Source organism: Lycium ferocissimum, chromosome 7, assembly GCF_029784015.1.
Source record: "Lycium ferocissimum isolate CSIRO_LF1 chromosome 7, AGI_CSIRO_Lferr_CH_V1, whole genome shotgun sequence".
NCBI classification, from domain to species: domain Eukaryota; kingdom Viridiplantae; phylum Streptophyta; class Magnoliopsida; order Solanales; family Solanaceae; genus Lycium; species Lycium ferocissimum.
This window is the reverse complement of record NC_081348.1, coordinates 41,574,249-41,599,964: the sequence shown is the minus strand read 5'-3', so window position 1 is coordinate 41,599,964 and position 25,716 is coordinate 41,574,249. Positions and strand designations below refer to the sequence as shown.

Below are 25,716 nucleotides of genomic sequence, written 5' to 3'. Positions count from 1 at the left end.
ATGGGGGAAGACTTATCAATCTTACAGAATCTCTTTGGTACAGATCACAACTAAAAAAGCTGAATTGAATTAATTTGTTTATAATGTGAACAAACTGAACTTGCAGCAGCCGTACAATTAAGTTAGCCTAGATAACCCACCGATTCACAAATTATTGTCAGAACATTAATATACATTTAACCGTAAATATTCCTTGCAGATAAAGAAAGAGAACATGCAGTATTGCACCAACTCTTGCCCTTAAATAATTCTGTAAAAGATTCATGTTACGAATTGACTACTCATAATGGTAAGTTACCACTTTTATTATATTTTATCAATTACTTCTTATATATAACTACTATCTTATAAGTGAATTAATTATGTAAATATGTATTTTTTATACCATTAATGTATTTGTAGAACTTAAAACTCTTTATAACTAAGTCAAAGTGAACTTTTTTCTAATAAAATATGCTTTTATGCACACAAAAAAGATATAGTGAAATTGCAATACCCTTAGCCATTTGGTACTTATTTCTTCTCATTCCGGGGGTTATGTAAAGAGCACATGTCCTTAATTATAAGTACATGCACTTATGAAGTCATGACTAATTAGGTTTATTAATTTGTTGGTGCGTGTTTCCAACTCCAAATATTAATTGTGTAGAAGTATCTCACTCTGGAGTTCTTCTTCTTTTCCAGTCTTTTTGTGTGTGTTAGCTTCTGATCACATGGCAACGTAAAGTCGTTATTTCTACTTCCAGAACTATACTATTTAATATAATAAATGATTTATGATAGGTAGTATAGATAGCAGCATATACTAAATTAATACGTATGTACTATAGCTGGCTATAGAGATTCTATTCACTCGAAGCAGCAAAGGGAAATTTCGAGCCCCTTCCAAAGATATTGCTAGGAGAATTCAAATGAAAAAGAGAATTATACCCCACAGTTCAGGAATGATCAGAAGAAACAGAATTTCAGACCAGCAGGTTCCTACTCTCAGGCTAGTGTGGGTCAGCAGGCCTATACTAATTCGGTTAAGCTTTCTAGAGAATTACTCTTTGTATTGGATTTTATAAAATGATTCCCATTAGTCGCGTCAGAAGTAATTTGATTTCACATGCTATTTAACCTGAGGAATGACTTGGGTTATATTGGATATTCTCTCATTTGCTATTGGTCGTTAACTTTACTTATTACAACTGTAATTACTATATTTCAGAATTATTTTTTTATCATATGTCATAAGCTACACTGCTACATCAATGCTTTGCCACTCTGTAAATTTTAGATTTAGAAAATAAAAAGAATTTCCCCTGTAAATATTTTGACTAACCATATACATTAAACAAATTAAAAGACAATTAAAAGTATTTAAAGAATTTGGGATTCCATTTTGAGAATTGGTAAAAAAATTGATTGTATGCTTTCCTTTCCGGTTCCCAAAAAACAATGTGAGCCGGTGGAAAGGCTTTGTACATAAAATTACCTCTCTTGCATGGCAAGAGGAAAAAATAAATGAAAAATTAAACACTAAGCTCTAATATAATCAGTCACTAATGCTGCATCTTAATTGCTTCTTCATTTCATAAACTGTTCATCAATCGAGAAGTGACATGAAAAAATGCGTCCTCATTGCAGGGTATTGTGAGACCACCCATTGGATGTTGAAACCCAAATTCTTCCTCTGCTTTTTGAAGCAATTCCTGGAAGGAAGTGTGATTCAAGTATGCAATAGGAACCACGTATCGCTTCTTCTCTGTTTCTCCCACGTAAACTGCAAAATATCCTTTTGGAACATCTGAAATATGATTTCTCTTAATAACAGAATGCAATTTATGGAATTGCTTCACACTAGAAATCATAGATGGTAAACGAATAATACCCATGACTAGATCTTGATACTGAAAGTAAGTTTTGGTGTTGGATGGGATTGTAATTGAACTGGAACTTGTTTAGAGGAATAATGCACTAATTAAAGGGGTTTGATGATTTGCAAATTGTTCTTGTTCTGAAGTTTGCAGTAATGGAAATGCTATATTTATAGTAGGTGCTTGCAATATGTTGCCAACGCAGGTAAGCTGTCCTTGTGGACAATTGGTCTAATGTGATAAGGGCCCTACTTCACATGGCTCATATTGCTCATCAACAAAATATTTTAACATACCCAATTCCCTGTGAATAATGTCAGCGTCCACTATAGTATTCTTCGAAGTTACGCCTATTGTATTGCATTATGGTTTGCTATAGTTACAATGCGTGTTGCCTGAGAATTAGGTGGTCTTACAATGGAAAAAAATTAACAAGAGATATGAATTTAAGTTCCTACTACAGAGGACCTCTGAATTTTTAATGTTGTAGCGCGTGCTAGGCTAGGAACTTGCAAAGACTAGAATAAAGTGTTATGCCGCAGAATTATAGCAAATAATCCAACCCGCCCATTATTATCTAATCTTTGTTCCTTTTTAATTTTTGCTTTTTCAAAAAAAGAGTGAAAGTTATATATTTTTCAATCTTCAAATTTGATTTTGTATGTTTGGGTTGCACCTTGACTCGGAGTCCGGAACCAAAATGCCCCCAGAAAAACCATTTTGAACCAAAATACCCCAACAAAAAAAATGTTACAAAACTACCTTTAGCGTTGCATCTTTGCGCTAGTTAAAAGCGTTCACGAGAATTAAGCTTATAATGGAAAAAAATGTTTTTTTTTTTTTTTTTTTTTTGCAAACACTTAGAGAATGATTAATTTCAATATTTTATATAGAACCCGATATTTTTTGCGTACAATAATGTAGGCTCAATACATCAAGGATACGTAGACGTCTGATCGTCATTTTAGGGGTTGAAAAGGTTCCCGAAGTAAGTTTTGTTTGAAAAAAACTTAGTGTTTGGCTGCAACTTTATATGTCGAGAAAATTAGTCACTTTATTTCAAAAATTGAAACCACGAAGTGAAATTGACATTCACAAACGGTACATTACCCGGATTTTTACGTTGAAATCTATTGCGTATCATCATATTATAAGTAAATAAAAGAAAATTTCACGGCAATTTGGGGGAAAATTGAAATTGAATGGGATAAAAGGTGTTTTTTTTAAAAAAATCGGCTCGGCCAAACCATCTTGCGGCGTTTGTCAGCATAGATATCGGAAAAATACCCAAAATCAAAAAAAAATCGCGTAAATCGGACGTCCGAGCGCAAAGTTATGACCATCTAAAGTTTGACCACTTTACAACTAGTTTTTCTCCCTATATTTTTTAGAATTATACTTATATTAAAAATAAAGTTATGTCTTGATTAAAAAATAATACGCTTAAATCAAAATCTTAAAAATAAAACACCTAAAGTTTCCAAATAAAACTTACTTCGCTTTTTCAACCCCTAAAATGACTATCCGAACGTCTACGTATCCTTGATGTATTGAGCCTACATTATTGTAAGTTCTATATAAAATATTTTCGAATCTTGACACACGACTAATCGTTGGTCAAAGTTGGAAAAAACACTAAGTTTTTTCAAACAAAACTTACTTAGGCACCTTTTCAACCCCTAAAATAACTATCCGAACGTCTACGTATCCTTGATGTATTGAGCCTACATTATTGTACTATTAGGTTCTATATAAAATATTGACATTTTTACACACGACTAATCATTGGTCAAAGTATGAAAAAACACACTAAGTGTTGCAAAAAAAAAAAGTTTACCAAAATTGTTTTTTAGTGCTCGCTATATTTTTCAAAGAAAAAAAAAAACTTTAGCGCGAAATCTTCCGTCTCCGTGAAATTTGAAAGGTAGTTTTGTAACTTTTTTTTTTTGGGGTATTTTAATTCACTTGGTTTTTTATTGAGTCATTTTGGTTACTCCCTCGACTCGTCACGTTGCACTATTTCGATCAATTTTTACTTTTTACCCAATAATTTAATAAGTTATTTCGGATTCTCCGTTCAATGAAGTCAACAAATGCATCATGATCACTCACGTTTAACTTAGACGGGTTAGGCAGATTACATTTTGTCACCTCTAAGTTTTAGCAAAACTAAATAGCTAGGACTTTGAATTAAGTGCCAACTTTTGGGACAAGAATGGTCTTTTTGGGGCAGGAATACAATTACTTGGAGATTTGTTCTACTCTGCCATCCACTTGATTTTCCGTCTATTCCTGAATTTTGGCATGCTGGTGATGACGGTGGCCATAAGATGGTAATATACCACTATTTGCCCACTGTTTCCATTTTGGTCATGTTTATCCATTTATTGTTTGTGTCACAACATGAATAAATATGAATACCAACATTTTGGGCCTCTTAAATAATTCTGTGAAAGATGTATGTTGCGCATTATCTTTTTCCCTAACAAATTGCAACTCCCATGCTGCCTTCTTGTCGTTGGTGAATTAAGTTGGAATCCTTAGAAGTACATGTAATTTGTGAAGTCACTATCAAGTATCTTCCTATTTTCCTAAGTTGTGAAGTCATTATCTAAAGATAATATTTGGTGCAAATTCCTACGTCCAAGTTCATTGCTTACAAACTTTTCCTCCGTGCAAATAAATGCCCACATGCATGTAATTTGGTAATGCTAAAGCCATTATCTCCACTTTTGCTAATATCGTCACAGTTTTGTGTCAGGTATGGCAGCTTAAACAATTGTGTTCTGCTGATTATTCGTGGTCTTGAATTTTCTAATTAGGTTTCCAACTAGTGGCAACTTGCATGAAAACTATACTTCTACGAGTATTTTACTCCACCATTTCAAACGATAGAAGTGTGTGGCCGTCTATCTAAAAGTATAAATTGTTAACAAGAATAAACTTTTATTTATTTAATAATTATATTTTCCACACGCCGCTTACGAGCGGGCACGATTTTTTATTTTAATTTATGGTCAAGCACGTGAAATATATATGATACTCGAATTCAAAATCTTTCTGATATCATGTTGAAATGTATAATCATTTCATTTAAAAGTTTAAACTGATAGAGAGATTACATGAAAGAAAAAACCTAAATAAATCTAATTAATTTGATTAATAACAAAAGGAAATGAAAAGGCAAAAAAGAATCCCTAAATGTGAACAAGCACGAATTCCGTACTAGTATTTGTTTGAATGGACAACCCAAAAGTAACGACTTCAAATAAAATAAATTGCTTAAATTGACCAAAATCACTACCTATCTGTATATTCCTTTTTACATAATATAATTTGCACCGCGTATATATGATTTTAAATTTATAAAATACATAATTCAGCATCAAGTTACTACGAAGAAGTCGCCGGAAGGAAATGAAAAAGAATTAGGCACATTCATGACTTTATCATATATAAGCCATTTTGTGTGTGCCTGCAAATAGATCATGCTTCATAAATAAGTTACCAATTTCTTAGAGCTTGTCAGCGTTCTTAAAATTACGAAGAAATTCTTGTTTGATTTATTTTTCGACAACACAACAAAGGTTAGATAAATATTTATCCGCATCACATGTTTACATCAAATATATTCTAACTTATCATGGTTAAGTAATTTATGAATTAAGAATATAAATTAATTACCCATTATTAAGTGATAATTGTATATGTTCAAATACATATCATGAATCAATTAGTTAGGTATAAACACTACTTTATGATGGTAACGGTAGGCCTTGTAAGTAATAATATGTAGTGTTACGAGTATAAATATCATTGTTATTCGGACCAGTTTCTCTTCATCTCTTAATTATATGAAATAAAAAGTTACGAACATTTTGATAATAAGAAAGATAATCTTAATTAACTAATACACAGTAGTGCTTTCACATGTTTCATTTACAGTATAAATTGAAAGTACATATACATATCAATATCAGGCAATTCGTGATACAAATCCAGGCAATAAAAACTGGTCAAATGATATAGGAACCATTATCTACATAAATATAAACGGTGTGACTATATTTTTGTAGAATTATTACTAGTAATCATTATGAACGATAAAATAAATAAATAAAAGAATTCCTTCATATTGTGGACAGGAGACAATTTTACATTTACGAACAAATGTGAAGGAATCCAAAATTATAGGCATTACTCAGAATTATATCTTTGTAAAATCTAATCATAGTAACAGGCTCAAATCTAGTAGTCTATCAGTATAAGTCACTGCTATTTTAGATTTCCATAATATTATTAATACTCAAAGGGAAAAAATACAGATTTGAATAGTATAAGGTTGATCTGAACGAGAAAAGAAAATTCATGACAAGTACTTTAATATAGAAATGCTTTGATCACATCTAGTATTCCAAATCTGTGACTCAGATCCAGATAATACAAAAATAAAATTGATTGAAATTTCCATCAAAATAATTATTAGCGCGACTTATTATAGTGATCATATCAGAACAAATATAATTAAAGGAATTTCTCTTTGGACAAACTCGGCAAAACTCACTTTTGTTTTTGCTGAAACAAAGATGCTTGCAAAACTCACTTCCATACATAAAAAGTTAGCGAAAACGGGGTGCGCGCTACTTCCTGTAATTTATGCGTTACCTTTTGGATTTCAAGAGTTACCACAATCTTTTCATATGTCTTTTAAATAGTTTAGATTATCAATTATTGTGATTTATAGTACTTTTACGTATTTCGAAATATATAAATTTTATCTCAGAAAAGTTAAAGATTTCATGTTCGAATTTATAGTCAAAATTAAAAATTAGACTCTAGAAATTCAAACCATGCCACATAAATTGAGACAAATTTGATAAAAATAATTTATGGTCAAAAGGTTAAATTGCATTGGTAATGTAAAAAATTAAGCAGTAAGTACTAATTAAACTGGCAGTATAAACAACTTGTATCTTTGTCGAAGACAATGAATAAATTGTGAAAAAATTGATTGTATGCTTTCCTTTCCAATTCTCTCAACATTATGAGCCACCAGTGAAAAGGCTATGCACATAAATTTACAGCTCCTGCATTGCAGGAGGAAAAAATTAATGAAAGAGATCAACACTAAGCTCTAATATATAATCTGTCACTAATGATGCATCTTAATGGCTTCTTCATATTATAAAGAAGTGTTCAATCGAGAAGTGACATGAAAAAATGCATCCTCATTGCAGGGTATTGTGAGACCTCCCATTGGATGTTGAAACCCAAATTCTTCCTCTGCTTTCGTTAACAAAGCCTGAAACGAAGGATGATTCAAGTATGCAATAGGAACCACATAAACTGCAAAATGTCCTTTTGGTACATCTGAAATATGATTCCTAGTAACAACAGAGTGCAATTTGTGGAATTGCTTCACACTGGAAATCATGGATGGTAAACGTATACCCATGACTAGATCTAGATATTGAAGGTAACTGGAAGCTGTTTAGAGGAATAGTGCACTTTGATGATTTGGAATTTTTTTTTGTTCTGAAGTTTGCACTGGAAAGGCTTATATTTATAGGTAGTTACCTTGCAATATGTTGCCACCGCAGGTATACATGCTGTCCTTGCGGACTATTGGTCTCATGTGAGACGGGCCCCACTTCACATGGCTTTGCAGTATGGTTATATTGCTATCATCAACAAAAAAAAATTAACATATCCAATTCCCTGTGAATAATTGATCAGCCCACTATACTGTAATCCTTCGAAGTTATTGCATTGTGAGTTGCTGTCGTTGATGCCTCGGAAATAGCCAGATAGGTGATCGTACATAGTAAGATTTCACAAGTGAATTTAAGTTCCTAGTACAGAGGACCAGTGGAAAAGGTATCAAATACCCTGAGACTTCAAGCCATATATGTTTCTTTAATGTGATTGTCTTGATTATAGTAGGGCGTGCCAAGATCAGGAGCTTGCAAAGACTAGAATACAAATTTTGTATGCGTTCCCAACAAAAGGAATTTATCCATTTTTTGGGGTCTCAAGATCACGGAACTTTTATTGGAGAATAGAATAACAAGTTTTGTATGTGTTACGTAACAAAACACTAACTATGGTTATCCAATTTTGGGGTTGCCAATAAATTGGCATGACCTGAAACACATGAGAACTCAAATAATATGTCATAACTCACTCTATCCAACATGACCGAACATTTGCTCCTATTTTATTTTCCTTTTTGAAAAAATTAAGAAGAGTAGAAGCTTACGTATGTTTTTTTTTAAATCATTAGCTTTAAATTCCCTCAAATTTACATAATTCTCAATCTCCAAATTTGATTTTGAATATTTGGATTGCATTTTGACCCGTCACATTGCTACAATATTGCAATCCGTATTGACTCAATTGTTTGATGGATTATTTCGAATTCTCCGTCGAGTCAATTTAACAGAAAGTTCATATTCCAAAAAGTAAGTGTTAATTTTGACTTTAACAAAGCTAGATAGTTTTTGGACTTCGAGCTCAGCCAAATTTAGAGGAATAATGATCTTTTTGTGGCATAAATGCAAACACTTTGGAGGGTTTCTACTCTTCCATCCACTTGATTATCTTATCTATTCCTGAATTTTGGTGATGACGGTGGCCACTATTCGCCAATTGTTCTATTTTGGTCATGTTTATCCATATTATTGCTTGTATCAAAGCATATGACCAAAATATCAAACCAACATTTCGGGCCCCTAAAAGATGTATATATGTTGCACTCTAATTCTTTTCTATCAAATTGCAACTCCCATACTGCCTTCTTGTCGTTGGGGTTCTCCACGAAAGTTCTATGTACCTTAAGAAGTATCTTCAAGTTCTCCAAAAAGTTGTGAAGTCATTTATGATCTAAAGATAACTTTTGGTGCAAATTCCTACGTGCCTCCTCTGCGGAAATAACTGCATGCCCACATGCATATGTTTTGGTGTTGAATTTTCAAACATATGGGAGCACAACAACTTGTGTTCTGCTTATTATTCTTCGTGTTGAATTTTCAACTTATGTTCCTAACTAGTAGCAACTTGCATGAAAATAGTATCTCTATGAGTTTTAGTTTTACTATTTCTGCCATTTGGTGAGCATTTGAATATCGTGAATTGTTTGATCTTATTTAAAAAGTGTAAACTTAATATTTTTAACACGCTCCTTCCCGTTGGGGCTGGGGGAATCAGGGATGGGGGGGTTGCTGATTCTTTTTCTTAATGAGACAAGCACATTAATGTTGTTAATGATTTGAGACTCGAATGGAACCTAAGATACATCTAATTTGATATGTATCATATTGAAGTGTGAAATTGTCTCATCCGAAAGATTATGTTATTAGAGATAGTACACTTTAATTCATTTATGATATCTTCAACATTATGGTCACTACTATACTATCAGCTTTTGTAATCTCTTTAACATTGTGAAAGACAAAATCTAAGCAGTATTACTTGGGTGACTTGCAACGAAAGAAATGAAAATAAAAAAGACGATAAAAGAACTTCTAAGTGTGAACAAACATAAATTCCGTACTATAAGTTTGAACATGAACATTTTATTAAGTAACGACTGAAAAATAAATAAATTGCTTAAATTGACCAAAATTACTACCTGTATGTATATTCCTTTGTACATAATTTAATTCTCCGCGTATATATGATTTTAAATTTATGGTACACATTAACTATTCTGTGACGAGCTACTACTACGAAGTTGCCGGATCAAGGAAATGAAAAAGAATTTGAGCATTTATGATTTATCATAAGCTATTATTGTGCCTGCAGATTCATATATGGCTTATCCAAATATACCAGGCTACTAGCTAAGGCAATAAATAAGCTGCGCCACACAATTTGTTAGAGTTTGTCAGCGTTCTTTCAATTTCCGAAGAAATTTTTAGTTTGATTTATGTTTCATATATCGGCAAAAAAGTCTTAGACTCTACTAATACATTTTAAAGCCGTGGATAATATCATTAGTGGACTTGAACTGATATAGATGGTATCATAGACAATCCGCATGCAACCTTGGGCGAGAGCGGTGCAAAATCTTAGAAAATAAGGTTTTTTTTTAAGAAAGAGAGGATTTTATCTTAATTATAACTACTACTAATACAGTAGTGCTTTCACATGTTCCATTTAAAATGAATAGAACTTCATACATCAATATCACAGAATTTGTGATACAGATCCAGAAAATAAAAGATCAAATGATTGGAACCATTTTCTATATAACTACAATCAGCGTGACTTTTTTTTTTATTTTTTTTTTAGTATAATTATTAATAATTTTTACGAAATAAAAAATGAATAAAGAATTTCTCAATATTGTGGACAGGAGACGACTTTACATTTGCGAACAAATGTGAAGGAATCTAAAAAATCGTTGAGAGTTGGCATTACTTACGATTATAATTTCTTACGGGATATATAGCTTTACTTCATCTAATTAATGTTGTTGCAAGTTCAAATCTATTAGTCTACGACTCTAAACCAGTCACTGCTGTCGCTGTTCAATAATTAGATTTCCTTATTATTAATTCTGCAAAAAGAAAAAATGGATTTAAAGAAATTTCTTGACAATTACTCAACAGTTATACAGAAGTGCTTTGACATCTTTTATTCCAATTCCGCAACCCAGATCCATATAATAAAAAAATGAAAATGATTGAAATTCCACCTAAACATAATCATTAATCAGCGTGACTTACTATACTTAGAATAAATTAAAAGAATTTCTATGTGGACTACTCTGCTAGCTTCTCATGATTTCTATACAAAAAGAACCCATCGATTTCATAAATTATTGCCAGTGTAATTAACGACATTGTAAAGAAAAAAAAAATATAGTAGCCGATGCACGAAACATCAACGAAGGGCCGCACTCGTCAACCTATATACCTTGAATAGTGCATCAGTACGTGACAGATCTCATGGTTTGAACACATGATCTATATGCCACACAAAGACAACTTTTAACTTTGTTCCAAAGCTCCTCTCCGATGACACAGTTAAGTACTTAATTAGGAATTAATCAAATTAGTGAGTATATTCTTCTCCATACTGTTTTCCCACCGCAAATATTCCTAGTGGATAACGAAAGAGAGCATCCAGCAGCGCATAGCGCGCAGCGTTGATCAGTGTTACTATTAGTTAAATTTGAACCCATTATTGGACATAGCAAAATCTTGATATTTTATCTTTAAATGGAAGAAAGGATTTACCTTTCGACGGAGTTTAACTTCTGTGTACGGATATTTTAGAAAATATTTAAATAACTTGCTAGGCTACTTATAAGGTAATCAGAGGTCTATGATATACATATGATTAAAAAAAATGGTACGTAACGTATTCTAAAAAGTTAAACTGCACTGACCGGCTGTGTAAAAATTAAGGTAGTCTTATAAAACTCAAATCTTTTCTGACGACAATAATGAAGAATGGTATAAATTTGATTGTATGTTTTCCTTTCCAGTATTTCTCTCAACAGTATGAGACAGTGGAAAGGCTTTGCCCATAAATTTACAGCTCTTGCATGGCAAGAGGAAAAAATATTATACTTATAGAAAATTAAAAGAAGAATCACTTAAGCCCGGTTCAATCGAGAAGTGACATGAAAAAAAGCATCCTCGTTACAGGGAATTGTGAGGCCACCCATCGGATGATGAAACCCGAATTCTTCCTCTGATTTTCGTAGCAATTCTTGGAACGAAGGCTGATTTAAGTATGCAATAGGAACCACGTATCGCTTCTTCTCTGTTTCTCCCACATAAACTGCAAAATGTCCTTTTGGAACATCTGAAATTTGATTCCTTGTAAGAATAGAGTGCAATTTGTTGAATTGCTTGACACCGGAAATCATAGATAGCAAACGAATACCCATGATATGATCACTTTTTGATATTGAAGGTAATTAAGTAGTAGGTGTTTAATTTGATCGACAGTGATTGAAGTGGAACTTGTACTTGAGACGAATGGACCAAAGGTGTTTGATAATTGGAATATTCTGAATTGTTTGGAGTTTGGACTGGAAAGGTTATGTACTTATATTAGCTGCCTTGTGAGGGAGGCCCTACTTCACATGGGCTTTGCTCATTTGTTCAATAATAATAAAAATTAAATATTCAATTCCCTGTGAAGACATCACTCTGTAGTGGTTAAGGAGCCTACTTGTTTCTACGAACTTATTGCATTCAGAAACAATAGAAAAATCTTCCCCAGAGGCATATGTAATGAGATTGTTACAATTTCTTTACTATGAATATTATTGAATAGTCATGCTTTACTCTTCAACAAGTTTTTAGATGTACTAGCATTGAGTTTTCTGGAGAACTTTGAGTTATAGCTAGTAAGTAGCCATATAATACAATACTCCCTCCATTTCAATTGATGTGGCACTGAATAATTAAGATTTTTGAAAATTGTGGTGTAAATCAAATCTTAGATACTTATGGTGATAGCATCTCATTCAGGGAAAATAAAAATTTTAAAATTAAATTATTTTTAAATATAGAAAGGTGACTTTCAATTTGAGATAAAAAAAAAATGAAAGTGTCACATAAATTATATTTTTGACAAAACTCGATTGTTCCAATTTTGAACTAAGTACCAATCTTAGGGAGGAACGAGGTGTGGCAAAGATGGTAATGACTAACTTTTTGATGCTTGAATATATACTACGAGAGATATTTAACTTATATATATGGTCATGTTCAATTAACTTATTGTAGCTAGCAGGTTAAGTGCCTTATTTTTCAAGTTAATTATTATTCTCTCAGTGAATCAGTCCCAATTTATATGATATAGTCTGACTATGCACGGAATTTAAGAAAGAAAGGAAGACGTTTGAAACTTGTGGTCTAAAACAAGTCATAAATATTTGTGTGGTTGTAAATCATTTCATTAAGGGTAAAAGGGAAAGTTTTATGTTAAATTATTTCTAAATAAAGAAATGTATCATTCTTTTTGGACAGACTAAGAGCCTGTTTGGATGGGCTTATTTTAGGTGATGTTAAGCCAAAATAACTCCTAAGCACTTTTGTAGTGTTTGGGCATAATAAAAAAATATTTTTAAGCACTTGTTTTTAAGCCAAAATAACAAAAATAAGCCAAAAGTCATAAGCTCTAAGAAGGAAAGTGTATCGCATAAAGTGGGATAGAGAGAGTACTAATTTCACTTATTATGAATAATTATATGTAAGTGTAAAGATAAGTTATATAAAATGAGCATTTCAAGCATATATCCACTTGCATTTGCTATTCCTGAATTTTGGCATGCCTTGCCGTCATTCGGCCATTGTTTCCAACTTGGACATTTTTTTCATCCATATTAATGTTTGTGTCCAAAACACGACCAAACATAAAAACAACATCCCCGGCCCCTAATACAATTTGATGTTGCCTCTTCCTTAGACATTAGTTGTGTAATACAATCAATATGGAAATTCTTCAAACAAAAATCAAATTGCAACTCCTCAAATTGCATGTCCTTTGATGTACATTTAGTTGTGAAATACGCAGTCATTATCTAAAGATTACTCTTTCTTAGCTGGGTACAAACTCTTTCCTGCCTCCAAGCTTTAAAATTATTTCTAAAGGATTTAAGGTATATATATACCGACAGTATAAAGATTTTTTAACACTATCAATTAAAATTTATCCTGTAATAATAGGTTAGTTATCAATTTTGATAGATTACCAATTAATGCTTATAATTATTTTTACATGTAATTACCTATATAAGTATTTGTTACATGCTGGGTACATATAACTTAAACTCTTTTTTCAAAAGCTTTATAAAACTCTTTTTTCAAAAGCTTTATAATTGCTCATATGCATGGACTTGGCAATGTAGAGCCGTTATTTCCACTTTCGGTAATATCGTAACAATTCGCGTCAGGTATTTTTAATTGCGACTTGCATGAAAAATATTCTAATAGATTGCCCACAAAGTTTGTCCTATATTAAATTGTTAAATGAATAAATGGTCAAGAGGCGATTGAATTATGTTTGTTATTCAACATAAAATTGACTTGTGATTGTCCATTAATCAAGTTGACTTGTAACAGAAAGGAGTGGAAGACCAAACAAATTAAGGAAAATAACTCCTAAGTGTGAACAAATTAAACACGAATTTCGTACTTACAAATTAGAGAACAAACAGCCCAATGCATTTCGTAAGGAATAGACAAACTAACTAAATAGATTATTAGATAGACGAATAATAATACCAGTATATATGTATGTATTGTTTGCACATCTAATTCTCCGCGTACATATATAAATATTTAAATTAATGCAACATATTATTAATTCCGCATTGATGTTACTGCGAAGTAGTTGTCGTAAGGAAATGAAAACAAGTTGCCGTAAGGAAATGAAAACGAAGCACATATAATATTTACAATAAATCTTTATTCTTATACTGGAACGTGTCTGCATAGATATTAAAAGAACTTTATGAATGTACCAAAGAGAAAAGCAATTAATCTTAACAACTCATTTAGCAGTACGTTGAGCATTTCTATTTAAATTAAATTGAAAGTAGAGTTCTCAATATCACAGAATCTGTGACTCAGATCCAGATAATAAATGGTAGTATTACAATTTACAAATGATCGAAAGCGATTTTCCATCTAAACAGAATCATATCAGCGTGACTTAGAGACTCTGAGAGTTTTAGAATTAACAATAATTATGATTAGGGAAAAACAAGATTGAAAGAATTTCTAGATGTTGACAAATTAAAGTAGACTAATCCTCCTCCTCCGCTCAAATAAACTACCATAAATAACCGCACCGATGTCATATTTAATTATTGCCAGTGTGTTAGTAGGTCGTTAACGACGTTGTAAAGTACGGTTTTTTAAAAATAAATAAAAAAGTATATTTCTCTACACTGCTTTTCCACCGCAAATTAATATTCCCTATAAAAAATCTGAAAATCCAGCCATGCAAAGCAGCGTCAAGTGCTACTCCTACTGTAAACCGTACCTTATTGTTGCCCTAAAGAAGTGGAAGTCATTCTTTGATCTTAAATGAGACTGTGAGGTGTCGGAACAATCTTTTCCTGTATTGATTCAACTTAAATATACATGGATATTGTGATTTTTTTTATACTATTAGGGCTCGTTTGGTATGATGGATAAGAAAAAATAGTCCTGGGATAAAATTTAGTGCCGCCTTATCCCACGTTTGGTTGGAATAAAAACTCGGGATAACTAATCCCGGCATTATAGTGTTTTTTTATCCCACCTTGAGGGTGGAATAACTAATCCCGGGATAAGTTGTTTCCAACCAAACGAGCCCTTAGTGTATTTTAAGATGTTTCAGCGGATTATATCTCATTTTTAGGTATTAATCCGTACTTATAATCATGGACGATACCAGCCTTTAGTTAGTGTCTTTTATGTGACCTGATTGTTTTAAAAAAGAAATTGCACTACTGTCAATGTACGTATGAAACTTAAACTCTGTTTGAATTGGCGACCAGGTTTTCAAGTGCCACAGTTCTAAACTTTTAATGCCCTTCAGTTGCCTGTAGGAAAAGGAAAGGCTTTGATCTTAAAGGTACAGTACATTTAGATTTTCATCCATTTTGGAACGTCATTCATATTTTGCATCTTCAAAATAATGAAGATGAATGCTACTCGTAAAAAAAAAATACTTGGGATTGAAGGGAGTATTATGATATAATTCACATTTCACAATATGCTGGCATGCATGTGTGTTGAGATTTTGAGAAAATAGAAACAAAATCTATTAAAAAGTGTACTTGCATGAGAGTGTAAGTATGGGAAGGAAAAATGACTTATTTCCTTGTTTGGTTGAATCCAATGGAAAAGTCGAAGGAGATTTTTTTTCCTTTTACGTAAACGTAACGCATTAGTTTCCTCTCTTTTCTTCTATATACCTTGTCGTTCAATTTTTGATTTCTGAACATAGAGTGTATATATATAGAACAATTTATCCGAGGATCAATGTATCTTCTTAATTTGAAGTAAAATTACTTGCATAGTTTGCATTTCATCAAGACTCGGTCAATATTTTTCAAAATTGTGAAAGCGCCAAATATAGTGCATCTAGTGCAATAATGAGCCTAGAACACACAATATGCTACGTTGTGCTGGTGAAATTGATTAAAGATATTGGAAGATAGAATGTATGCATGCATATACATGGTGCGGATCTAGTTAAGAATATATGATTCAACTGAACTCATAACTTTTCACACTGAACTTAAATGTGTATTTGTGTGTAAAAAATCACTAAATTACAATAAGTATTGAATTTTGAACCCATGAATTTAAAAGCACAATGGATCCACTGATAAGAATGTAATTAAAGACAAATCTTGGATCTGTCTCTGCATGTACAACAACATTCTTGGTTCTTGAATATTATTGACATCTACTAATGAGATTCAAATGAGAAGTGATAGTGAGGAATGTAGTTTCACTGCATGGGATAGTAAGACCACCCATTGGATGATCAAATCCATATTCATCCTCTGCTTTCCTCAATAATTCTTGAAATAAAGGATGTTCCAAATATGAAATTGGAACCACAAACTTTCTATGCTTCTTGTAATGCCTCTCTCCCACGTACACTGCTATGTGTCCTTTTGGTATCTCCTTCTTTGGTCGTACAAAAACATTGCTCTTTGCTTGTCGAATCATTGCCCTTATACCTTTCCCCATCATGAACTTAATTTTCTTGAAGAGAAAAATTAAGAAGTTACGAGTGTTTTCAAGTGAAAAAAGAAGTGGAGGAGAAGAAGGAGAAGGTAGCTTGTTTAATGTTTGGAAATGATTGGTGAACATGTTATATATATATATAGGGATTTGATCCATCGGTTGCTTATAATTAATTGATAAATATATTACATTGAAAGAACATGAGAACAATGTGGGACCAAGTTACACCCTAACAAAGCACGACGGTGGATGGTTTCATTCTTTTTATTTTTTACTTTTTCTCCTTCTATGCATTATGAATTATGATAGGAGTGATCTCATATGTTTATCAGTTGGCTTCCCCAACTTGTCGCAGTACGAAAGATTGAATACTTTTCTTAACGGAAAAAGAAATACTTTTTCGTCAATCTAATAGAAATAATATTAATAAGATATTTATGGTGATAGCCCACAGGTTTTTTTAAGCTCATACCGCGTACCGCTCTGTAGATTCCCAGCTATGTTTTTGGTTTTTATATTTATTTTTCTTTTCTTCTTTAATTACCAAGTTCTTAGTTGCTGCTATTATAATTAAAATAAAATACATTAAGTTCAACTATATACACTATTAGTGAAAAGAAATTTTTATACTATTAAGTCATCCAAATGACATTTACTGATAAACCTCCCGAAAGTTGTCATCATGAAATAAGACATGCACCTTGACTAACAATTTTTGTTAGAATGCGTAATATATGACGGTGTAAAATACATTTTAAGTTGACCTATATATATCAATAAGTAATTAACTCTCCATATTAAGTTTGATGCCGTAACTAATTGGAGAAAGTAGAATAATAACATGCTATAATAATTAAATCGTACTGATGATATATGGTAGTATTCTACTGTATCAATAGATGTAACTTAAGTTTGAGTCATGAAATTACTAATAGTGTAAGATGAATTCCATGCATTAAATTGATCAAAATTGTTCAAAATCTAACAATAGTGGAAAAATAATAAAGAAGAAAATATCCGAACCACGAATTCCATGCCTTAAATGAGGAGGTTATGGATTACGTAAAACGTATAGGTCCTGCATTTTCAACGAAACACACTAAGACTGATAGTGTTATTTCAGTAGTAGTAGAAATATATAAGGCCTAAATTCTTTGAACTTCATTTTCCTTCCATTGTCCAAGTTCCATTAACTAGGTATATTTTCTGTGCCATGATTCCTGGTATATTCTGTGCCATGATCATCGCTAGCTGTTATCATAATTTAATTGATAAGATCATCAAGTGCCATATAAATAAGAACAATTGCGTCGTCATTTCGTGATAAATTTCTTTAGTGTTAGTTTCTCGAATGATAGTTGAATTTTATGTATGTTCCCACACCTTGCTCTCTCAATTTGGCCACTTCAACAAGAGTTAAGAAAGTCAACATAATATAACATTCTGTGTTTGGTTTTTTAATTGAACAATATACTCTCTCCTGTCTTTTTTATTGTTATTTTAACCAAACAAATTTGACCAAAATAATTATTGTTTTAAGAAATCAAGAAGGCTCAATTTATATACAATAGTTATTAAATAGTAATATTTTTAATGGGTATGTCAAAATCTTAAACAATGAATAGAAGGACATTGAGTGAATAAGTATATACAACATATCTCTATATAATCAGATCCAATAACAAAGACCTCTCTATAACAAAAATTTTTCTAACCAATCTTTTTACGTTATATTTTACTTATAACAACATTTTACTTATAACGGCAATGACCAACTTTATGACAAGACGCTTTTGTAAAATTACCCCTATATAACAAATGACCGCTTCTTTCAGTAATATAGTAGTTAATTATCTTTATAAAAAATAGAATATATATGGTTACCAATAATAAGTGTATAGATTTTGATCAAATAGTTAATTTGATACTTTAATAGACTATATTTATGACATAATATTACATATGAATACATATTTGTAATCTAAGAATATCATTGTCTTCTACAACTTTATTTAATATACATATGAATTTCATTGTTTTATTACAATAAATAAAAGAGCTTCATGGAAAAATATTTAATTTGATATTTTAATATTCTATATTTCTATAGATTTAAAATGTCTGTTTTAGAGCTTAAAACTTTATAGATTCAGTTATGAATTTATTGAAATTGTATTAACTTTCTTAAATGTTTAGTTAGTGAAGTATTCATATCTTTGAGATTTAAATTTTAAATAATTTGTTATTTTTTACAACATTAAAAATAAAAAGCATAGATTTTATGCATCTTTTTTGCCTATAACAAATAAATACATATTATTTTAATGGCAAATGCTGTTATAGGTGTATAACAACAACTCTCTATAATAGCCAAAAAATTTCAGACCCAACGATGCTGTTATAGAGGGGTTTGATCATCGTACTTTCTAAATAAAGAGTATTAAAGTTGGTAAAACCATTTTTAAGGAATAAAATTCACCAATAAACACTTTTTAGCTTCTTGAGAAATAGCTACTGTCGTGAAGTTTTAAAATCCACTTGTGAAATTTGAAGCTCCATAACAACAACTATTTTAGCCGAAAAATGACCAGTTAGCGCTATTTTATCATTTTTTAAGTTAGCGTAGTTTAATTTCACAAATCTTGCAACAAGCTAGACACATGTGCTTACGTTTCAGCATTTCCATATCTTCAAATCCAAATTATTGAATGATGGTTTGGATTCTTGACACAATCGATAACAATGGTTATTGGTTAGTAAGTAAGCGTCGAATTTATTTGTTTGATGTCCTGTTCTTGTTCTTTTGTATTTTTTTCGACCTTCCCTTATATAAACCCGATAACGCGCTTTACATTACAATAGGCTCAAGTGCATGCATTTACTGGGGCTAATCAGCCTTTTTTGGCTAGTTCCCCATTAGTTGACTACCCACTTCGATCAATTAGCATCTAGTGGTATTTTTATGGGGATTCTATTTATCGGCGTAGATTTTTTTTTTTCAAAAATTTTCTCGAATCACGTGTTTTTCAAGACCGAGAGAAATGAATAAATATGAAATAAAAAAATTATGGATAATTGCAGGCAAACAATGGATACTTTATGATATCTCGTTCTGTGACTAATCATGATTTACAATTTTGAGTTCCATCCCTTTAGCTGTATCTAAATATAATAAAAATCCAACTGATCTTCCCCCAAAAAAACTTATTATCAAATCTTTTCCCAGAAATTTGTCAGTAATCATTTGGAGGTGCCAGTACCAATTAATTAATTCAACTGCAAATGATGCATTTTTTTAACCGATTCTTTTGGTTGTCAGTGCACATAACCTGGCTAGTCTTTTTTTCCCCATCATCTTCCAGTTAATTAGATCAAGATCAGGGTAATAGAAGCAGGACATTAAAAGGGCAAAAAATATTTTATAGAATGAATATACAGATTACATTGGGAGCAGTCCCTATTACAAAATTAAAGAGAGACTGACTTAGTCAATCGCTCTCGACCAGAAATCTCGGATTTGAATCATAGGAATTGAGAAACTTCTGATAGGAAGTATTTTTCTCCTTTAATGACCTTTACACAGCGCAAATCCGGATCAGTTGGACAAATGATAGTTCTAGATACCGAATGGTTACACCGAAAAAGGGTAGAAAAAAAAAGAAAAGAAAAATCACTAAGCCTATATATGGGATGAAATCATCAATGAATTACAATTTTTTCAAAGTCTATGATGACTTTAACAAGGAAATGAGACTAATAAAGTAATCTTCACTACATGGAATTGTAATACCTCCCATAGGATGATTGTATCCAAACTCTTCTTCAGCCCAATGTAACAAATCTTGAAATAAAGGGTGATTCAAGTAAGAAATTGGAACAACAAATCTCCTATATGTTTCACCAACATAAACTGCAAAATGGCCCTTTGGAACATCATTTGTAGTAGCTGAAATGCTTCCATTTCTGGGTGAAATTGTTCTTCTAAGCTTCTCTTTGGCATGAGATATTCCAACTAAACCTCTTCCCATCTTTAATTATGCACAAAGAATTACTAAGATATGAAACTAAATTGATGCTTTGAAGTGTATTGAAATGAATAATTTGACTTGTGTTTAAATGGAAGATGGAAAACTAGATTATATATGCAGACACTTCAATCCTCAAATTGGTAATAAAGAAGATTAATGTGTGAAGTTGGCAAACATATCAGGTGAAGAAATTGGCAATAGATCACATGGTTTTGCCTAATCTATTTCAGGACATCATGTCCTACCACTTTAGGGTACAAAAATAATAGCATCTTGCACTGTTTAAAAATGTCATGATATGCTGATATTTTATTGAACATAATTATATAAAGAAAAATGCACTTTTAATTAAATTTTTAAACAAGATGATTACACAATTTGAGCATAGTGCTCGGATTTTTACTAAGGTTCTTTTCTCATAAATTGCAATACCTTTAAAGTGTTCGATGACATGACCTGTCTTCGGTGTTAATATATGTTTAATCCTAAATTTGTGTCTCACACCATCCTTATCAAAAGAAATCATATGTTTAGCTCATGAAAAAGAATCAAACTAGCACGTGGGGGATATATTAAACCCAAAATTAAGCAAATAAAATCATATTTTCTCCAACTTAAACTTTTCAGATAAGGTAGTTGCACACTTTTACCAATACCTATAACTGAGTTTTGACAAACACTTCACTAACTGCACTTCCAGTACGGTTTTTTAATTGATACCGAAAGATGTTTCTCGATTATTTAAAGATAGCAAGTGGAGTAGCTCTTTTTCCTATTATAGAGGCATTGAACCTGGACTTGGTATTGTTTAATAAATCATCGTTTGCCAATTTACCAGGAAAAGTTAGTGGGTCATTTGGATCATAGTTCTTCAGATTCTTGAAAGTAGTGCTCTTTTTTACTCTAAGTTGGGTTCGCTTATCAAGAATTTTATTTGGTTATTACGCTGTTCAAGACTTGGCTGCTGGCTTTGAAGTAAATGCCTCAATGGCTAAAGATCCTTTTTTTGTTTTTTTTAATCAAGAATTGGATTAAACTCGTGAAACAGTTTGTTTCACCAAAATAGGTTATTCATTTTTAGGTTGCAAAACAGAACTTAAGTTTATCTTAGTGAAATCCTGTTGATACATAACATAAAAATCAGAGCTTTTTACTTGGGTATCTAGTGTTGTACTTGAAAGAGAAGTTCTCATATATGAGCTGCTTTTAATGTACCAACATAAAGAAGCATTGTGTTTGTGTTTTCAGCTAAATTTGCGAATATGGCCAAATTGTACAACGGGACATAATTCAGGCACTCAATAAATGCTCAAGATGAGTGATGTTTATTGGACTTAGCTTTCTTTCCTCTTCATTTCCACTTTCTATATTGATTATATCACTATCATCACCCATTTAAGGCAAAACGTGTTATTAAAAGTCAGATTTGATAAGTCAATCCAATTTATGTTGACACATTGTTAGTCAAAAACCGAGTATTGAAGAAATTGAGGAAGTCAAACCCATCATTAATAACAATTTTCATACAAGTAGTTGCCTCATTTTCTTCCATTTTTTTCTTGAATTGTGTCTGCAGACTGCAAACCAATGGCCCACATTTTGAGCAGTGGCACAGTGCAAGTAGCATTTATTGACTGTTATAATTTGAAACTTCAAAAACTTTGATTCGAAAGAAATATGACTTGTCTAGTGGAAAATCACCTATGGTCATAATTTTGCACATTCATGGCCATCTGAAATACTAGTTCTTTCCTCAGCACATCTATGCGCTCCTGGTACTTAAGACCAAACTAGACAATTTTACCTTAAAGAGTTAGAAGAAAACGTTTAAGATATAATTAAGTGAACAACAATATACTCTCTCTAACAACCTAACTTTTTGATGAGATAATCACACAATTTAGTGTGGTATCGAAGCAACAGAGGGTCCTGATGTTCAAGTCTTACTGCCAGCTGTTATCGAAAACAAATTCCACGTGTTTGGTCCAAAAAAGATCAAGCTCGTAAGAGAAAGATGTTTCTTTACAACTTAACTTTTAAATTAGATGGTTACACAATTCAACAGAAAACAACAGTGTCAGTGCCATACATGTAACCCTTTAATCAATTTTGGAATGTACAAAGTTTAAAGAGATTCCTTCACAGGTACCAGGTTAGTTGAATCATTAAACTTCTTAACATAACTTATCATATTTAGACATCAGTAAATGTCTGCAATCACATATTTGATCAAGAAGGGCCCAAGTCATAGTAATATAGACAGTAGTATGACTTATCCGATCCAAGTTGTCATTGATCATTAGACAAGAGACTTCATCCATTCATAATGCCTAATGCTTATAGTCAAAAGGGGGTCCTTTTGCTTTTGGTTATGAGAAAGTAGTAGGACCTGTTGTTTTTCTTCAACAAGTATATAGTCTAAGTACTTCGTAAATTAATGAATTAGCAAAGCAAACCATGCTATATTTCATGTGATGTTGTCCTATCAACAGTACTAATCTGGATATACATTAAGAATTACTACTTGCCTATATATACTTATGCATAGGATTCTTGATAAAACAAACGAAAGCCTCTAGTATTTCAAAAACTTTGCCATTGCTAAGCAAGTTTCCATCTCTTTCAACTTGATGCTGGGACACCCTTTGTTTCAATAATTGTTAAAAGACATTCTGAGGAAGAGTTTGGTTTTGGTTACATTATTTCTCCATGTTAAAGACTAAAATTCATTCATCTTAGCAAATTCAGTTGCATCATTAAACTCAAACTTTGTGCTGGGAACTCCCAATTCATTCTTTTTCTGATCTCAATTTGTTGTTTTAGCTGATCAAGACTAGTAAATTCAGTTGCATCATTAAACTCAAACTTTGTGCTGGGAACTCCCAATTCATTCTTTTTCTGATCTCAATTTGTTGTTTTAGCTGATCAAGACTAGTACAACTATAGAGGACTTGAATATATGTCATGCATTTAAATGTCACCAGAGGGTGAACGTGTAAATAGGGCGTGAAAAAGTTTTCAGGATTCTTAATTGATTAATACTAAATTACTGAGAAATTGGTTAACCCAGAGAAGTGGCAAACTGGATTTATGATTATTGCTCTTAACAAAGATACTTTATTATAACTTTAAATTGAGCTTCTGCATATCCAAGTAAGCCTATATTTGATTTTATGTAGTCTCTCGACAAATTTAAGCTAGCACATTTGTTCTTGTGGATTAGTACCCGTACATTATCGTAAATGATCACCAGATTAGAGATAAGTTTCTACATTCTTCTCTTGCTTGTCTATGACCTTCTTATTGACTGATGAATCTGGAGAAATATTCTAGCTTTATCCAATTCTCTATTATTTCCAACAGTAATCATCCTAATTTGACCATTTTATAAGTACTTAATAGCAGCACTACTTGGAACCATAAGACTAGTTTTTGGCCATAAGAACCAACACGTACCCTGAGCCGTCCAATTTGCATTATGAATGATCAGATTTTGTCTCTAAATTTTCAGGATATGTCCACATAGATTCGCGTTTCATGATCAATCACTGAAATGCTGACTGCATTTTGTATATGCAGCATCAAGAAATGGCTACAGGTGGTCCCTAACTAAACCATTTCAAGGTGATGAGATTTCATGAATCTGTTCTTTTTTTGTGAAAATCAGAGGGGCCTTATGCTTTTTGACATAGTTTCAAAGCCTAAATAGTTTGATAATTAGTTGGAAAGCATATTCATGTGTTATATCACGTGCTATTGTCTCTAAGCAGTGTTTCACCAAAACTCAACTACAAAAGTAATCTTTAATTGGTGCCTATAGAAAAAGCATATTTAATGCACATCACTAGGATTCTACAACTTGCCATAGGCCCTATATCAGTACATAAAAAGAAGCCTCTACCACCACAGCTCTCAGCAAAACTTGAAACCATTCAAAGCTTTCCTCTGCTTTCAAAGTCCTTACAAGTTCTTTCCTTCATTATTTTCTCATCTATATTGAACTAAATGAACATGGCTATCCGTATGCCTCGTATAATCAAGAAGTCTTCTACAACTAAAGATGTTCCCAAGGGATATTTTGCTGTGTATGTTGGGGAGGAGCAGAAGAAGAGATTTGTGATCCCCATTTCATTCTTGAGCCAACCTTTATTTCAAGACTTGCTCAGTCAAGCTGAGGAAGAATTTGGTTTCGATCATCCAATGGGTGGTCTCACAATACCCTGCAGAGAGGATGTCTTCATTGACCTTACTTCTCATTTGAGGAACTGAAGCTGAAACTTGCTTTCACAATTTTATAGAAAAGTAAAGCAGGATTTGCGGAGTCTGTAAAGTTTAGGAATTAGAGAAAACAGAAGTTGCTGTTAGAACGAGGGATGTTACCTCTGACTAGGTAGATTAGTGAAAGACAAATGACTCTTTACTTTTGTCTCTTTCAAAGATATTGAAGTATTGAACCTTTTTCAATTGATGGTTGCATTCAGTTAACATTAGTATCTTTCTTCGTATGATTCCATATTTTTAAGTCTCGTGGTTTGCTAGCAATCTTGAGCCAGAATCAAGTGATCATCTCTAAAAGTACCCAAACATGATAATAATCAGTCACTTTCTTGCGGCTCAGCTGCAGTATTTGGGAAGCAACTAATCAAACTGACTGCAATGGAAAAACTAGATAATGTGATAAAATCTCAGTTCTTGCCCCTTGGCTTCCTATTAAAACCGGAAGTGCAAAGCTCATGAAAGAGCTTTGCTTTCCTAAGTTAATTCTGAGAGAGTTCACTGCTCTTCGTTTTGAGAAGCATTAGGAATTATCACTTGCCTATATATATTCATGCAGAGGGTTTTTAAGGAAAACAAACAAAAGCCTCTAATTTTTCAAGACCTTCCCCACTGCTAAGAAAATTTTCACATCTCTTGGTTGTTAGGAATTTGCTTTAGAACTGCAGTAAATTTACTTTTACTGCTTCAGTTTTTGAATAAGACTTAGTCAAATAGTTGTTAGCTATCTTTTCCTATTATTTAGGAGTTAGTTCGTAAAGATAATGATTCTATGAATCTGCTAGGATCGTGTCTCTTTTTTTACTGCTTTTGTTTTTTTTAGGTTTTATATATGTAACT

The 25,716-nt window shown here is 32.1% G+C and overlaps 6 protein-coding genes across 6 annotated transcripts; 1 reads left to right on the top strand and 5 right to left on the bottom strand.

The window, feature by feature from the left end:
• Positions 1-1,265: 1,265 nt before the first annotated feature.
• LOC132065099 (auxin-responsive protein SAUR21-like) lies at positions 1,266-2,009 on the bottom strand. The gene has a single exon (XM_059458334.1). The coding sequence runs from the start codon at positions 1,875-1,877 to the stop codon at positions 1,575-1,577; it is 303 nt and encodes a 100-aa protein (XP_059314317.1). The 5' UTR covers positions 1,878-2,009; the 3' UTR covers positions 1,266-1,574.
• Positions 2,010-7,004: 4,995 nt separating this feature from the next.
• Positions 7,005-7,314, bottom strand: LOC132062854 (auxin-responsive protein SAUR21-like). The gene has a single exon (XM_059455331.1). The coding sequence runs from the start codon at positions 7,312-7,314 to the stop codon at positions 7,042-7,044; it is 273 nt and encodes a 90-aa protein (XP_059311314.1). The 3' UTR covers positions 7,005-7,041.
• A 3,954-nt stretch (positions 7,315-11,268) lies between these two features.
• On the bottom strand, positions 11,269-11,850 carry LOC132062853 (auxin-responsive protein SAUR21-like). The gene has a single exon (XM_059455330.1). It carries the CDS (start codon positions 11,758-11,760, stop codon positions 11,464-11,466), a length of 297 nt encoding a protein of 98 aa, XP_059311313.1. The 5' UTR covers positions 11,761-11,850; the 3' UTR covers positions 11,269-11,463.
• Positions 11,851-16,276: 4,426 nt separating this feature from the next.
• Positions 16,277-16,576, bottom strand: LOC132062218 (auxin-induced protein 15A-like). Its single transcript, XM_059454833.1, has one exon. The coding sequence runs from the start codon at positions 16,574-16,576 to the stop codon at positions 16,277-16,279; it is 300 nt and encodes a 99-aa protein (XP_059310816.1).
• A 3,414-nt stretch (positions 16,577-19,990) lies between these two features.
• On the bottom strand, positions 19,991-20,759 carry LOC132062852 (auxin-induced protein 15A-like). The gene has a single exon (XM_059455329.1). It carries the CDS (start codon positions 20,599-20,601, stop codon positions 20,299-20,301), a length of 303 nt encoding a protein of 100 aa, XP_059311312.1. The 5' UTR covers positions 20,602-20,759; the 3' UTR covers positions 19,991-20,298.
• Positions 20,760-23,892: 3,133 nt separating this feature from the next.
• On the top strand, positions 23,893-25,086 carry LOC132065098 (auxin-induced protein 15A-like). The gene has a single exon (XM_059458333.1). It carries the CDS (start codon positions 24,607-24,609, stop codon positions 24,868-24,870), a length of 264 nt encoding a protein of 87 aa, XP_059314316.1. The 5' UTR covers positions 23,893-24,606; the 3' UTR covers positions 24,871-25,086.
• The last annotated feature ends 630 nt before the right edge of the window (positions 25,087-25,716 follow it).